Raw genomic sequence first — 17,423 nt, forward strand, 5'->3', positions numbered from 1 at the left:
CACTGAGGCCGGATTTCTCATTAATTTCAAGCCTTCATCCCATATATGTTGAATAATTGGGATAGCCCTTATAGATTTCCGAGAAGTTTCCTTAAAATCATAAAGAAAACATTCATTCTCCTTTACAGGTAATGAAAGTTCAAACCTTTTTGAGGCTTTTTCAACCAGATCATGGAAACTTGCAATGTCTTCTGGCGGGGAGCTCGCCTGAGGCAGGGGTGATGAAGGTGAAGTTGGCACAATATATTGATCCCACTCAACTCCTTCTACGTCATCTTGTGGTATCTCTCCTTCTTCTGTTTGATCTTCATGATCTCTCTCTACCAAATCATCCCGAATAGTAATTATTTTTCGGAGACACTACTTTTTGCACTGGAGGCGTCTGAACCGCTGGTGTCTGAACCACTGTCTGTGGTATATTTGCTGATGTGGCGGGCGGAGCATTATCCTCTGGAAAACGCCGATAATAACTGTTTATCATATGTCTTAAATCAGTTATTAAGGATATCGGCACTGACAGAGTCCTCCTGGACATTGGAACTCGCTTCTTCCTCGTCCTCATAATTATAAGCCTGATGGAAAGACTCATAACGAGTAGAACCTTGAACTGGACAATCTTTAAAAGAGAACTGTTCCTGTACTTCCTGGAACTCTTCATCATGAGACTCTTGACTTTTGATGTGTAGTTGAGAGGGACTATAGGCTACACCATAAGGTCCTTCGTCTTCAGAATGCTGACAATCCAGAATAGTGGATGGGAGAAGCGGAGAAATTTTAGGTGTAGAAAACTCTGCTTTCTTGCCCATCGACGAGCCCATCAACGGAGCATAACGTTTAATTGAAATGAAAGTGGAAGACTTCGTAGACTGAGATTTAAACACAGTCACCGTCGACGGCAGTCTAATCGGCGATGAGGTCGTCGACGGGATCGTCGACAGGCTCGTCAACGGTATAGGTGTTGACGATGGCCTCACACTCACCGTCGATGGGGTCGTCGTCGTAGCGGCTGTCGACGACGCAGTTGTCGTCGTGGTCGACGTCGTCGACGAGGAAATCATCGTCAGAGTCGTCGACACCTTCGTCGACGAGCTGACAGGAATATGTTTAGACTTCGTCGACGGCAATGACGACGGAGCCTTCGTCTCCAAGGAAGATTTATGAGGAGTTTGAGGCAAAGAAGAAGAGGACTCTTTTTCTCTAGATTACCCAGATTTTTGTCTTTTTTGATCTCCTTTCTCCTCAGAAGAATCCCTCTTATGCTTCTTAGATGTATGTCCCTTAGAATCTCCATCAGACTCAGCGTCTGTGGTTTTCTTCTTTTGGAGCCATAATAGGAGACGTGCTTCTCTGTCCTTAAGCGTCTTCGCAGAGAAGGTACGACAATGCTTGCATTCCTTAGGAACATGCTTGGGGTACAAGCAGTACAAGCACTCCTTGTGTGGATCCTCAGAAAACAATCTGGGTTTTCCACAGGACTTGCAGGATCTGAAGAGTCTCTTTTTAGAGCTTTCAGACATCTTGAATAATAAAGAGATGAAAACTCAGTACCTCACTTCCAACTGTTGAAGGTCAAAAGTTCAGCAAAGATACAAACTGAGCTAGGCTCAGTGAGACTCCTTCTCATACGATGGCGGTTGGAAATCTGAGGTATGGTGGCTCTGCTGGGAATGGTGTATCTCTGGGCTGGTTGCTGATTGGCTGTGGTTTGGTCCATATAATGAGGATAGGTGGTTATACAGAGGTTTACTCTCTATGGTTTACAGGCAGTTTTTTCTTTTACTGCATGGTTATTCTGTTAGCGCGAGACTCCCACCATGACGACGGGGAAGATACAAGCATGTGAATCTATGAAAGATTCAATACTGGAGAACTGTTTGCACCCGTGCATGAAAAGGGTTAATGTTTTGCTTCTGGCAATAGAACACATAGTTTGTATAGAGCTGCATCCACATGTGGTCCACAAAGGTGTTCCTTAAAGGATAGATTAAGGACGGCCAGTTGAACTTCAGTTGTGAAGTGAGAGACATGGATCCAAACATGTCTAAGCAAGAGGTTGCTTGTGTTAATACCTCTTGCTGCTGTGTCAGCAGAATCTAGAGCACATTTAATGGCATTGTTTGTAATTATTTTTCGCTCATTAACTAGGTCATACCCTTGCTTTTTATGTTCTTCTTGTTCAACACTCCGTCCATTATCTCCTTTGGTTTTGCTTTGTTCGCCCTAAGTTGCCAGGGTAAGGCCAGACGTGGGTCCCTTGCTCACTTTGCCACTGGATTCAAGCTAGCCTGGCTGATTAGCCAGAAACCGGTCCCAAGATGCTTGTTTCCAGTCCACGGTAAACATGGCTTAGCAATTCGGGCTGGACTGTTCGCATGAGGCACAGGGTCAGACTGATTTGCATATGGCCATGTCTGAACTGGGGTGGCGAAGTGAGCTAAAGAATGATGATGGATTAAACCCAGATCAGTTGACTGGGGGTGAGTGCTTGCAATGTTCAACACTCCGTCCATCATCCCCTTTGGTTTTGCGATGTTGGAGGAGCCCCACAATCTCATCCCAGTGTACTCAGTCATATCATGCTAATAAGGCTTGGCTGTAAGCTATTCTCCAGTGATTATCTGACTGCATGGCTACCCGTTTACCAGATGCATCAATTTGTTTTCATTCTTTGCCTGGAGGAGGTACATTTCTTGTTGTCTGGGAGTTTTCCCTTTTTCCTTCATAAGCCACCACTAATGAGTCGGGTGTTAACTGACCTTTAATGTATATGGGGTCAGATGGTGCTGCGTTTTACTATTTGTCTATTCTTCGAGTTATAATCCTTGCCCTTACCCGATCTTTGAAAACGTCATCAGCATGGCGTAAAACTCCTTAAGGAAGCATAAATATTGCGAGACCCTTCGTGCAGAGGTGAGGATCTAAAAAAGGAAGTCGTCTTCAATAGGATCTTTATGTAAAGGCACTTGGTGGTATGCTGCAGCTCTAGCCATTAAAACCTGATAAGCTGCAGCATCATATGGTGGGGATGGACATGCTGGGTAGAGGTCAGAGTCTGTATCCCCCTGTGGGTCTATGTCATAGGCATCCCAGGGGTCTGTAGGTTGTGTATCTTCTCCCATGTCATCCTGGTCGTACCTAATGGATGAATGTGTGTGAGGTATAATGATGCCCTCCTCGGACTGTTGTGGTGAGCCAGGTGGAGGAGTGGAAGTATGAGATGGTGATGGTAGAGTGGGAAAGGTAGGTATATCCACATGTAAAGGGCATGTGGCTGTGTCCTTTTTGCTCTTCTTTGGAGGCAGAATAGGAGCATTGATGGCTTCAGCGAAAGACAGGTGTCTTTTTGATGGTTGAGGTGTTGCAGATTGTAGGGCAATATTTTTGGTTCCAGGCTGAATTTGCATAGTTTTTTGTTTCAGATCGAGCCGTTCTTGCATTGTTTTGTGAATCGGCTTTGGTGTTTATTTTGGTGGAAAAAGAAGTTTAGATTATTGGGAGTGGGTATGGTGGAACAGATGAGAGCTCATTTTAATATTATTTGTTTTCTGTAACTGTTCTAGAAACATGATCACAGGGTGGTCATAAAAGCTGAATAGGCACTTTAGGACGAAACAAGATACAGAGTAAAACAGTTAAAAATAAGAAAAATAAAAAACATATGTAGTGTGTATAAGAGGCACCCAGATGCTGAACCAACTTGACTGGAGGTGGTACTATGGAACGGGCATACAGCAACCGAATAGGAAAAAGCAATTCACAAGTACACCCAAGTTCAGAGTTGGAAAAAAAACACACACAAACTGACAGCTTAGAGATGGGTGTAGAACATGTTGCAAGAAGCAATCAGTTATAGATTGAAGCACTTTACAGTAGTACCCAAATGTGTACTGAGAGAACATATAAAACTAATGATTTGTATCACCCAGAAGATTAAAGCAATTCCGAGGCAAAACAGGGAAGCAATATAAAACAAATACAAAGCTGAGCAGAAAAGAATTTGCAGACAGTACAATAGGCAGCCGGAATTTTCCATTCAATTGTGAATACATTTAACCAGAGCCAGCACTCACATGCAAAACATGATTAAACATAGATGGTATCTGGGGCGTGACTTGCAGCCGAGGAAGATGGCTGCCTTTTAGGCGAGCTGCGTGCCGCCTGGGGCATATCCCCCGTCATCCGTCATTAAATCGGACCCGGGCCAGTAAGTACAGTGTGGCGATACACCACCACCTAGCCCCACCCCCACACCCCCGGCAACACTGGTGCAGGTAGCAGGGATGACGGTGGGTTCCCGCAACTGGGTAGGGCAAAAAGTGTACTGGCTGTGCAGCCTAATGAAGATGGAGTCTGAAGCCCTGCTGCGTTGGGGGACTCAGAGTGAAGTGCTCCTACCCCTGCCATGAGCAATGAGACCTAGCACTGGTGCGAACGGTAGGCTGCGGCAAATGAGCCAGAGACCTTGCAGCAGCTGAGGCGCTGGCCCATGGTGCGGGGTCTAGTGAATGCCGCATATCTTGAGAGTGGAGAGAGTAGCCACCGGAGGCCTTGTAGCGGAGACACTGGTGCAAGCCTGGCCCCCTCATCTGTGCCCATTCCTGCCCTGCACAGTGCCTCCTGACACGAGGGCAACGGCAGGGTTCGGTGAGGGCTCGAGGACAGTGTCAGCCACGGGCACGAGCTGAAGAATTTACAGCGGTGACTGTGGTGGCCCTCGGGAGGAGCTAAACAGACGTTGTGAGTCCCTAGGGAGGTCTGCACGAAGGAGGACCGTTTAAGCGGGCCCGGCTGCGGGACAGCTGAGGTGAGCCTTACCCCCTTATCTGTGACTGCGGTAGGGGGTAAGGGCCCTGGTAAAATTTCTGGAGCGAGGCAGAGGGTCTAAGGTGGTGGGTGCGTCGGCCCTCGGCAGGGGGCCAGGACACCGTCATGGGTCACCCGGGGAGGTCTGCACAAGGAAGGGTAGTTGCAGCAGGCCCAATAGTGAGATAGCTGATGTGAGTCTTCCACCCTTACATGTGCCTGTGGTGGGTGCCACGGGCCCCGGGGGCGAATTTCAAAAGAGCTCAGGGACCTGCCTAATGAGTGGTTGGTAAGTGAGCGTTTGCCCTGCACTGCGACCCACACATTGATACAATAAACAACAGAGAGCCCCAGAGGAAATAATGCTTGAGTGAGAGGGCTGACGGCCGGCTCACAGGAGAGTGGTGGTCTGGGAGGGACTAATCCTGGTTTTATCGCCTGGAGATCCACAAAAGCCCTGGTGATACTGACCTGCTAGCTCATGCTGGAGTGCTCCTGCTCGAAGGCAGCTGGTCGCAAAGGGGAGTACGGATGTAGTGTTGGGGTCCCCAAATGAGGAGACTCCAGAGGGTCCCTGAGTGTTGCTTGGCAGAACCGGGCCTGAGCGTGCAAAAAGGCTGGGGCCTGAATTGGTAGGCCCTGTGAACGAGGCAGAGTCTGGAAGACACCGGTTTATCTGGCCCATTGGATATCGGAGGAAAGAAAGAGTGACGGGGAGGTGGAAGTCCCTGCAATGGTGAATGACTGCCCCCAGAGGCATTCGCAACAGAATAACCTGGACCAAGACACAGTGAAGATGCCCGCTGCCGGGTCACTGGCCCACGGGGCTTAGATCGCTGCTTCAAGTGGGGATCAACAACAAGATGGAGAGACTTCCTGCGAACAATAATTGTCTGCCATACAGGAGCTAAGAGGCTTTATAGCCCAGATTGAACCCAAACTGGATGCAGTAACAGTGGATGTCAACTTATTCGGAGTGGACTTTCATAAAATCTCACAAAATGTGGCAGTGGCGGACACGTACATAAACGATTGCTCTCCACAATCAAGCACCTGGAGGAACAAGTACAGAAACTGACAAAACAGAGCATGATCATGTCTGCCAGGCTGGAGGACCAAGAAGGGAGAGCGAGATGAAACAACATTAGAGTGGTCGCGGTTCTGGAGGGCTCTGAGGGGCCCCAGCATGGACCTATTCCTCAAAGACTTAATTCTTAACAAACTAAACCAGAAAAGCCTGTCGACCTTTTTCACGGTGGAGAGAGCTAAGAAGGCACTGGGCCAGCCACAGAAGCCGGGAGCTCCACCACACACCATTATTGCCCTTATATTGAACTTCAAAGATCGGGATGCAATACCGCAGGCTGCGCGTGTGCATGGGGACCTACACTTGGACAACACAATGATCTGTTTCTTCCCAGACTTTACCTTACAATTTCAGACTCAACGAAGAAGCTTTGATGAAGTAAAAAAGGTCATGCATGCCAAGGAACTGAAATATATGATGCTCTACCCCTCTAAGCTGAAAGTTATCACGAAAGGAAAGACACTGCACTTTGCGTCCCAGGAGGAGGCATGAGACTGTCTGGAGGGCTGAACAGTGGCCGGGAAAGGGGCTGCTGGTGACAGAAAAAAAGACCGGTTTAAGGGCGGCAGTGAGAGAAGGGCCACTCCCCCGGACAGCCAACGAGATCCACATCGCACGTCAGCACCCGGGAAGGGAGAACTTAGGGGTGAGTACTGGTTGCATGGTAATGCCTACATAAGGGAATTGGGGAGGGGAGGCTTGGAGACAAGGTGGATTACATATGTAGGGGTGCCAGAGGGGCTGGATTTGCCTTGAGCAGGGATAGGCCGATTTCATATTGGGTTTTAAGGGGTGTTTCAATTGCAATAACCATATTTATCCAACAGGCTGTTGACCAGGCGGCTGCAGCACACAACCTCATTACTAGATGTTATGTTTAGGGCGACAGGCACTCTGCGAGTTGGGGGAAGTGGGTAGTTCAATGTCCACAGAGCAGGGTAACGAGGGGGGGGGGGGGGGGGGGGGAAGTTATGGGTTTTATAATTTAGGTTAACACTTACCAAGATTTCACAGAACTATATTTTTTGCGTTTGTGGTGATGGGAGGAGGGAGGCTTCTGGCACACGGATTCTCCACTAGGTATTGAGGGGGGGCACTGGTCCTGTAATGTTAATGGGCTGGGGAGTGGCATTGAAAGTACATTGGTCTTGCAACATTTGAGATGCCACATCCAGAGAGACATACCTTAGGGGTCATCACTATAAAGCTTTAGACCGAATAGGGCATGTCCTGAAGGCTCATGCAGGATATACATCAGACTCATCTCCAGCAGAGTATGGAGAGATGATCATGGTCGGTACGTAGCCCTCAATGGGACATGAAACAGGACTGATCTAAAAATGTGTTCAGTCTATGCCCCACCTTGGTAACGACTCTTTCCGATCTGGGGGACCTGTTCCCCGGGAATTCTGCTGATGGGTGAGGACCTAAACGCGGTCTTTCACATGAATATGGATAGAACTGGCAGGGCAGACTGGAGGGTGGAGGTGGGCCCCCTGCCTCAGTTTGCATCAGCAATGAGTTTGGTGATCTCTGGAGGGAGTTTAACCCTAACAATCGCCAATACACTTATTTCTCGGCACAGCATGGCAGTCCTTCCAGAATATGCTATTTATTGACCCTCCGATCCCAGCTGCCACGATTTACGGCGCCAACACAATTGGCAAGAGGAATATCAGGCCCCTCCCCGGTGGAGGTCTGGCTATCGGGCCCATCAGTGGATTATCAGATGCCGCCTAGGTTGGAGGCCTGGTATCTGAAAGATAAGGAGACCAAAGACAAGATACATAGATGTGTACTGACCTGTACTTAAAAGAAAATCAGGGATCGGTGGACTCGACAATGACCATATGGGAGGCTTTTAAGACCGTGATAAGAGGGGTGCCCAGGCAATATTAGGGGGTAGGAAAAAGGAATCAAAGCGGAAATGTACAGACCGAGAGAGAAAGGAGAGATTGAAAGGGTGACGCAGGAAAAAGGGGGAGAAATAGACAGACACCTATTGTTGCTCTGTCAACAAGATCATAGAGCCCTGACAGAGATCTAGCCGGTAAACATGCCCTGGCAACGCAGCGACGTCTCTGCTTGCATGGCTAGAAACCCGGAAGAGAGAGGTCATGGGAAATTGAGGTGAGAGATGAAAAGATACAACTAACACGGCAATCGCAGACACCTTTGCTTTTTATCACAAGGCTCTCTATGCCTCTCGAACTTCCATGACCGACGCTGACTGTACGTATTTTCTTCAAAATGTGACCCTTCGGGTACTAATGGGGAACGAGTGTGAGGCTCTGACTTGAATGAGAAGGAACGGCAGCGGGCATTGCGGGAGCTACAGTCGGGCAAGGCATAGAAGCCCAATGGCCTACCAGTTGAATTGTACAAGGGGTTAGCAGGAGTGGTGGTCAGGCTGATGCTGGCAATGTACCGAGAGGCGCTCTCCACAGGCTGCCTCCTCGCTGACCAGAGAATGGCGACGAAAGTGCTCAGGCCTCGAAAAATCTCCTCGCCCACTCGCAGTTGCAAGCAAAATGTTATCAGGTCGAGCTATGTTTAGCATCTACTAGTCCCATCTGGCAAATGAATTTAGGCTGGAAAGGAGAAGGTATTTTGTTCATTCAGAAAGTGAATGAGCAATAAAGATGCCAATAAATCTTGTTTTCATCTTGACACGTTTGCTCTCTGTTCCAGGAAAGAGGTCAAATGTCAGTTTGTATTTTCACTAACTGCTGCTTGGAAAAAGGAGTTTATTTTTTTCTCTCTTACTAGAGTTAGAGGTTTTTGTCAAGTAAGCTGTCTGAGATGTTAGGCATTTTTCTCTAACACAACATTTAAATAAATAGCCTGTTAATTAATATTACAAATATTTCAAAATATATCAGGAATTATGCAAGCATAATATTTTTTTGTAATTAAGAAGTGTGTTGCAAACAAAGAGTTAAATAGGAGCAAAACAAACCAGAAAATCTTACTTAGTGATATGCAAATGACACATATTTGCAGAAACTATTTCCAAACATTGTTTGTGCACTATAACAGTGTTACCCAAACTGGGGTCCGAGGACCCCCAGGGGTCCGTGGCACATTCCCAGGGGGTCCGCAGGCAGCAGTTTTAAAAGCACTGCAAAGTTCCTTGTAAAATTAGCAGTTTTCGAGCAACTATAAAAGTGTCAAGAAAATGCCAGAGATTAATGTACCTGCTGGAGAGAGATGAGAGTTTTGTCCAGTGGCAGCTTTGACTTATCTAATGTGACACAGAGGGTTAATATGCCTACTGCAAAGAACGTGTACCATGCATTTTAAAAAACAGTATTTTATGTGCATAGGTCAGTGGGTTACTGATTTTGTCACAGAGATTCTTTTGTCACTGTGCAATTCATAAGGGACAATCATAATCTAGCAGTGTCCTATAAACTGTCATCAAAGAGCTGCTTTCAAACTGCATGGTAAAAGTAAGCTACATATGTTTATTCCCAGTCTATCCTTATCCTGATGCTGCTATGTTCCCACTTCCTGCACATGAACAATTTTGTAATGCCGTTTTGTCACTTCTATGTGTGCTGCCTAATGCAGCACACATGAAAGTTACAAAACGTAATTTTTTTTAAAGATTGTTTATGTGCAGGAAGGGCCACCTTCCTGAACATAAACAATCAAAGGTGATTTGCTTTTTCCGTTGGAAAAAGCAAAAACGAGGAGAAATAAGGCATTTCTCCTCATTTCGCCAAGTTAAGACCAGGTGTTCATGGTCTTAATTTTGGTGCTGTCTCCTATTTAAGCTGACCTTGTAAATAGAGGGCAGCGTCAAAATCAATGGGTATTGGTGTGGAACGCCCACTGCAACTCCCACTGCCCACCTTTTTCACGCTAAGCATTACGTGATAGGGGACCTTATTTACAAGGCAGCCTTAAGCCTCAATAAGTGGCTTAACGCTGCCTTGTAAATAAGGCAAAGCCCCTATTGCCACAGGAACATCGCAAAAAGTGACGTTTCCATGGTGATAGGGACTTGTAAATATGCCCCTAAAATCCTTAGTAATTCGAGTATTTGTTTTATGTGCACGTGTGTGTTTATTTTTTCGAATTACTGTTTTAATGTTTGAAATTTAAATCCTACAAATTGCTTGGGTGTCCCCGACTTCCAGTGGTGACTCAGTGGGGGTCCTCAGGAGTCAAAAGTTTGGAAACCACTGCACTATAACATTTTATCAGTAGAACCACATGTCAGTTGGAAAGGTAGTGGCCATTTCAATAAAAAATCTGCTGATTATAAATGACAGTGTGCTACCACTTCATGCTTTAATTATGTATTTATTAAAAAATGATAGTTTTTAAACATGATTTAAGAAACATCCCTGCCCCCGCCCTGATGACAATGCTGTTAATGAACTAAGAGGCAAGTCAGGGGTCATGTGTATTCGGTGGCTAGATTTGTATTATATATGGGGAAAAAGTTTAGTCTATTAAATCAAACAAAAGAGCTTTTTGTACAGCTGACATGGTGAACTCGCATATTTTAAGGTGCTCTCATATGTGATAATGAAGAAAATGGCGGCTCAATGAATTAAAATAGTTGCCCACGTTCACATCATTTGAAACCAGTTTATGGGTCAAGAGCATTACAAATAGGTCGAGTAGATTATTTAAGTCACTAGACCTGCAGGTCTAGTAAAGTTTTTAGGATTTTTCTAGGCCTGGTGGTCATACCTAAAAAAGGGAAGCCCCCAGCCGACTATGGGTCATACAGAGCGATTTCTTTGCTTAATGCAGAAGCAAACATATTGGCCAAATCTTAAGCTAATAGATTGCAGGAGATTGTGCCCTCGATAGTTCATCCTGACCAATCAGGATGTGCTCCCAGTAGGAGCCTCCAGCTTAACTTGGGAGTCTCTATGGGGTGCTCCATTTCACTGAATTGTGCCGGGAAATACAGACCATAGCGACGGCCTTGAATGCAAGGATGCTGTTTGACTAGGTGGAGTGGAACTACCTGTTTGCAGTGAATAGAGGATTGGCTTTGGTCCTAAATGAATGGTGTGGGTCAAATTACTTTACCAGGTCCCCATGGCCAGAGTCAGGGTGAACGGTACAACCTCGCGTAGCTTTGAGCTCTGAAGGAGCGTGCAACAGGGATGCCCGCTGGCTCCCATGATGTTTACCCTTGCGCTTGAACCATTGGCGGCGTGGATCCACCTGGACCCCTTGACTTGGAGTAAAGGGGCGGCAGGAGGTTGGGAAGGAAGAATCTCCCTTTATGCTGACGATGTATTGGTATACATTGCATGCTCTCAGAGTTCCATAGTTAAGGTCATGCAGGAATTCCGAATTTTTGGGGGGCACTATGGATACACGATTAACTAGACTAAGTCAGTAGTCTATCCTGTAATCGGGTGAGAACCCCCACCATCTGCAACGCGATTGTCTGGTTCTGGTGAGCTCGGAGGGGTTTCGATATTTGGGGATGTATGTCACGCGAGACCCACAAGAGTTCCTTAGACGATATAGTGACCCGCAGTCAGAAAGACTTAAAAGGGGATGTGATGCGCTGGGGATCCCTGCCACTGACATAGGTGGGTAGAGCAGCCCTCTACAAGATGATGAATCTCCTGATGCTGCTTTATGTAATAAAAAATAAGCCCTACAAGATTTCGCCAGCAGTATTCAGGGGACTCGACCAAGAAGTCCGTAGACTGTTGTGGAAAGGGGAAGAACCGAGAAATAGCCTTAGCCAAATTACAGCGAGGGGTATATGACGAGGGACTGGCAATCCCAGATATTCTGAAATACTACTGGGCTTCACAACTGCTTGTAGTTAATGACTGGGTGGTTGAAGAGAACCAGGACCCAACATATAGGATGGACAGAGCGTACATGGGCCGGGGAGGGTATGAAAGACTTCTGTACGGGATGGCTGGGAGCGGTCGCTGGCCACAACAGACCCCGGGTATAATAGATGTATGGCAAGAGGCCAAAAGGTTTTTAAGTTGGAATGGGAAACTAACCTCTCCAACTCCACTATGATGCAGTGCACGCCTGTCAGAGGTAGGGGCTTTGCCAGGATTTCGAGAATGGGAGCTCACTGGTATAGAGCACTTGGGTGATGTCTGGAGGAAGCAGGCTTACATAACATTTGTTGACCTGCAGGGAGAGTACGACCTGGCGGAATCTGCACATTTCCGGCATACACAGTTGGGGCACGCACTTTTTTACACCTACCGTAAGGTGACCAATTTCCTGACTCCTCGCCATTGGAAGACCGAGTGCTGACTTAGGCTCTAACGCAGAAGGTAGTGTTATTGATGTACACAAAACAAATTAATAATTCTCCTGATTTATTGGGTCCCTTAAGGATCGCATGGGAAGAGGACCTCGGGATGCTAGAAGATGACGACCGGACAGAGGTTCTGCAGCCTCCCCAGGATATAGCTACCAGGGTGCGGTTCAGACTGGTCCAGTTTAACGTACTACACAGGTCATATTATGCGCAGGTGCTCCTGTATAAAATAGGTACGGCAGAGTCCCCACTATGCAGGAGAAGCTGTGGGAGCGAGGGGTCCTTTTATTCACACCCTTTGGGACTGCCAGCTGGTTCGAGACTATTGGGCTCAGGTGACATCAATAATGGCAAGGGTGGTAGAGGTGGAGGTCCCCCTTGTTCCCAAATGGTTAGTACTGGGGATAAAAGGGGAGCAGGGTTGGCCCAGGTATCAAGACGGCTGGTTCAGACTGGCAGCCACAGTAGCAAAGCGAAACATAGCTGGGGGGGGCACGGCCACGCCAATAGCCACTGATTCGGAGGCAGATCTATATTAGTACCAGAGGGCGGAACAGGTGGTGCACATAGTGACAGACTGCCCCAGGAAAAGGGAAAAAGTGTGGGGTGGCCCTGGAGAGCATACAGGGGACAGGGCTGACTGAACCTGTGAGAGGGCAAAATGGGGGTACTGATATGATTGCCTGTAAAAGCGCTGAGTCTATAAGTCTGGACATCATAGAAAGATGGTTTGTGAGACACCAAGGCAAATGGTTCTATTGATTTAACGTTATTATGTCATTACATGGTATGCGAAGCCTATGTTTTCGATAATAGAGACATGGATGGTACCCAAATCCACAAGTAAAACATTTCTGGGAGGAAGCAAGTGAAACAGAAGAAATAGCGAGATGAAGACTAAACAGCTCATGAAAAGCAGCGAGAAACGTTAGAAAACACTCAGATGCCACACCCAGATGAGTGTTAAGTGTCATTAACAAAGAAAATAATAATAAAAATGCCACAAAAGAAATCTAAATGGTGTACCCAAGTAATTAAAAGAACAACAATGCTGAAATTGGGCACTAACTATGTGAAACTAGTGGCTTGAAACAGTCATTTTAACAGAGAACTAGAATAAACAGCTGAAAAAGTACCTTAGATTCAGATGAGCAGTACTGAGTGCTTCACAAACCAGGCAAGCAGGCTAGGGCTGAAGTCAGATGATAAAAAGTGCTGATAAAAAGAGCTGTGACATCAGAGGACAGAAGGTGACGTACAACATGCAACCGATGTGTAAAGGTGGTGTATAAAGTGTCATCTACCTGCAAATGTTTAATAGATTACTGAATATATTGGACCTTCTGTTCAACCACTACTGCATTTATAGTGAATAGGCACTTTGAGTGACAAAAATGGTAGTGTAAGCAAAGCAAGATACAGCCAAGGGTCATGAAGGTCAACTTGTTTCTTGTTTTAATGAAAGGCAGGTACATACTGTCATCTGGCAGAGGAGTTCCCAGGATTGTATTCTGCATGACTTCAAGCTCCCGAACTTTCTCGTTGAGGTTTTGCAACCGCTGTCGGACGTCCTTTGCCTGACAAGCAGAAAGGTATCAGAAGTAACACATGGAGACGAACTAAGAAATTAACTATTAAACCACACTAGAGAGGAGACACCTTCCACCGGAGACATGGCACACATTCTAATTCGTAATAGATTTTCCCTATCAGGAAAGTAGCACATTTGTATGCACTGAGTGCAAGGAATCTTACCAACATTCTGTCTTCCATCTACAGCATTCTGCCTCTATTTAAAAATCCTAGATAGACAGCATTGACACTAGTGATGTTAAAGATTGCAGGAATTGAGCTAAAAGCCATTTGGTTAGCCATGTGCTTTCTCCCTCTTCCAGAGCCTTGCACATGCTCAGAAAGGCCTAGCTGGTAGAATGCACCTGCTCCTAGTATAGAACTGTCAGGCTATTCTTACTGATGTAAGCAGTTTTTGTCTCCCCTCCCACTTTTTTGAGCAAGCAAATTTTGTATACCCATATTAGTCTATAAGCATGCTTGTATGTGCCAGGACCTCCCCTTGGTTTTATGCTGACTATGTAACCTATGCATATATAAGGCCCCTGTTCTCTGTACTCCTTAGAATGCCTCCTACAGTGGCCTGAGGGTACTGTGTGACGCAATCTCCCACATGTGAGGTTAATAAATATGTTTTCTTGATATTACAGCTTCCGTGCCAATCTCTTCTTTGTTGGTTTTAAGGACCAGGTGAACCAGTGAGCCCCTTAGAAGGTTTTTAGGTCTCGCCTGACCCAGCGCATGCGCTGGTCTGGCGAGACTTATTGAGAGGGCTCCAAAAAGTGCTACCAGGCCAGCCTAGAGCTACAGTGCCTGTGCGCGGGCGCCGCATTTTAACGCAATTACTTTCACTTTCGCGGCCGCAAGGCCGCTTTGATGTTCGATCACGATCGCAATCGCGATCACTTTCGCGGCCGCAAGGCCGCTTGGCATAGCCAATAGGTCTCGCTTTTGGGACCTTATAAGTATTTAGTTACGCAACTGTTGCATTTCTAAACTATTATAAGGTTCCAAAGGCGAGGCCTATTGGCTATGCCAATGCTTGTTATTTCTTCAGTGAAGCCAAATGAATGATACCACCAAGGAGAGTTCACTGGAGAAAACATGGCAGGATAATCCAGATCTTTCATGTCTCCAAAGTCAAATAACATTTTAAACACCTTAGAGACTGTTTCAAATGGGAGGAAACAGATAGGAACCGGGTGAACGTGCTATCTGGCTAAGCCACACTCAAACTGTGGTGCGAGCAGATGAGCTGTGTAACCTCAACAGGCCTCGGGCAGACCCTTGGTGTAAGGATGACTGTCTGCACTTCATCTGTAAACTGACAGGTAAGTGCCTGGACATTGACCAAGCAGTTGTGTCTCTGAAAATGCTGAATTACCATAACAGAAAGGAGAATCTTGAAAAGTCACCATGTAAGTAATGTGACTCGTCCAAGTTGTGAATTTCTTAGATGGTCTGTCCCAAAGCAGTTTTCTTAATGCTCGGGATAGGCAAACACCTACTTTTGCTTTCTTTTTTTTCCTATCATTTAGGTTTACATAAGCTTCTGTAACACAGTACACAGTATAGAAAAAGCATGGAAAGTGGGAAGCAGCAGTGCAAACTTACATAAAATTTCCTCTTGTGGCTTTCTTACCAGTAAGTTTAAAAAATATGAGTGGTACATGCCTTGCCTCAAGAAAAAATGGTAGTAATCTATGGGTTAATTTCTGGTCCAATGGTTTAATGTTTCAATTGCCATGTCTTCTATAACTTCTTCAGGCTAAAGCAAAGGTACTTGAAGAAATTCAGTGTACAAACAACTCTAAAGACGGCACTTGACAAACACAAGGAAACGGCTACGATATTATTTGTGTCCAAGAGATCTGGGTCCGTCACAAGATAAACATAGTTTTATATCCATTGCAACACCAGCTGTCCGATCGCGTGGAGGTCATGATCGTGGCGGCTTGATTACGTTAAAAACAACAACCATGGACATCAAAATTTGCTCTTCCAACTTGGACTCTCACTTTCAATTTATTAATGTAACATATGAATCAAATCAATCAAATGTCACACTTATTATTGTACATTTTTACCATAATAATTGTATTTCTGCTAACATTGAAATAGCGGGCAGTCTCAAAACAGCATTAGGCAAACACATTATGGAGCTGAATACTGATTATATAATATGGGGTGGGGATTATAATTGTAGACCCTGCACTTTGTCACTGCATGTACTTACATGGAAGAATCCCCTAAGGCTCAATGTAATTTTGAACATACCCCCTGCGGTAACGTTTTTTAACGCTAGACCCAATTATGGGGCAGGTGTGGAGGAGATTACACACACCAACAGTAGTAGGGGTAGTCTTATTGACTTCATTGTACTTTCTGACTATTATAAACCTAAGTCACTACATTTCTCAATTTTAAAAATACTTTTTAGTGATCACTTTCCTTTATTAATTCAGTTTGAAACACATATCAGGAAAGTGACTCCAATAGTGCATCACTTAACCCATAACAGAAACAAGGGTCTCAAAGCAAATGGGCGTCCATGAATGGCAAGTTGGTTTTTGAAAAATTACTGGACACAAATGGGCCACAATTCCTGACATGCCTCGAAAGTGATCTAAATCCAAAGAGCATGTTAGAATCGTTCACTGATATCACCACAACAGTAAACAAAATTTTAAAAATTGATAGAAAGCACAGTGCCAGGAAGCAGTTCAAATGGTTTAATAGTGACTGCTTATGGAGGCCCTAAAACAAAAGCCCAGGGACCTAGAAATGTTAAGAGCTTGTACACGCCAGTATAAAAAGGTCTTAGTGGAACGGAGGGAGGCCATCAGGAAGAGACTTGGAAGAGGCTGTATAAAACGAGTGTTACTAAAAACTGTAGTCTCTTCTGGAAGACCATCAATGCCCAATTCTTTTAGGATAACCATAACACTATTGAAGTTACAATGCCCTTCAATGACTGGGTTGCCCATTTTTACACAATTTATGTGAGTGTCAAGGTCTCTACTGGCCTCTGACTGTGACAATTATGCAACACAGCCTGTGACAAAGCTAGATCCACCAACAATCCAGGAAGTTACAAAAACGCTCAGCTTGACCAAGAAAAATAAGGCAGCAGGCCCCGGTGGCTTACCGGCCGATCTCTTCCTGACAAAACCCGATTTATGGCTCCCCATTTTAACTAATATTCTAAGCTGTGTTGCAGTTACAGGCCCTCCAGAATCCTCGTCAACTGTAATATTTGTCCCTATTTTCAAAAAGGGAGATAGGTCGAACCCTAAATGTTATGGCCCTATATCGTCACCACCTGGCGGGAACCGGACGGCCGTATTTTTGCGGAGGGCAGCACTGTTGCCCACTAACTACAGAAAAGCCAAGGGGTTACAGATTACACGTATGCTACTATTTCGCGGACAAGGTCTTAACGTAAACCGATATTAAATCTGTAACATGGTATTTGTTGCCAAATCCCCGATTATAAAATACTACAGTATCTTAATTTATTGACATTGATGAACCGTCCCGGACGCCTAGTGACGCATATTGGAACAATTGTGATTACGTGTATCGAAACACTAATACATTGTATCGCCTTCGCCGCCTTTTAATAATAATAATCATCGTGACATATTTCGCGCACCACAAAGAGATAAAGACTATGATGAAGCCCTG

General features: G+C 45.5%; 1 protein-coding gene across 1 annotated transcript in view; it reads right to left on the reverse strand.

Annotated features, from left to right (window-relative positions):
* Positions 1 to 17,423, reverse strand: part of LOC146811733 (syntaxin-4-like) — a 390,796-nt gene that overhangs the window by 171,902 nt on the left and 201,471 nt on the right. The window contains exon 3 of the mRNA XM_085618728.1: positions 13,642 to 13,741. Coding sequence (XP_085474854.1) covers positions 13,642 to 13,741 — 100 coding nt within the window. The remainder of the gene's footprint in view (positions 1 to 13,641; positions 13,742 to 17,423) is intronic.

The sequence above is a fragment of the Triturus cristatus genome, chromosome 7, assembly GCF_964204655.1.
Source record: "Triturus cristatus chromosome 7, aTriCri1.1, whole genome shotgun sequence".
Taxonomy (NCBI): Eukaryota; Metazoa; Chordata; class Amphibia; order Caudata; family Salamandridae; genus Triturus; species Triturus cristatus.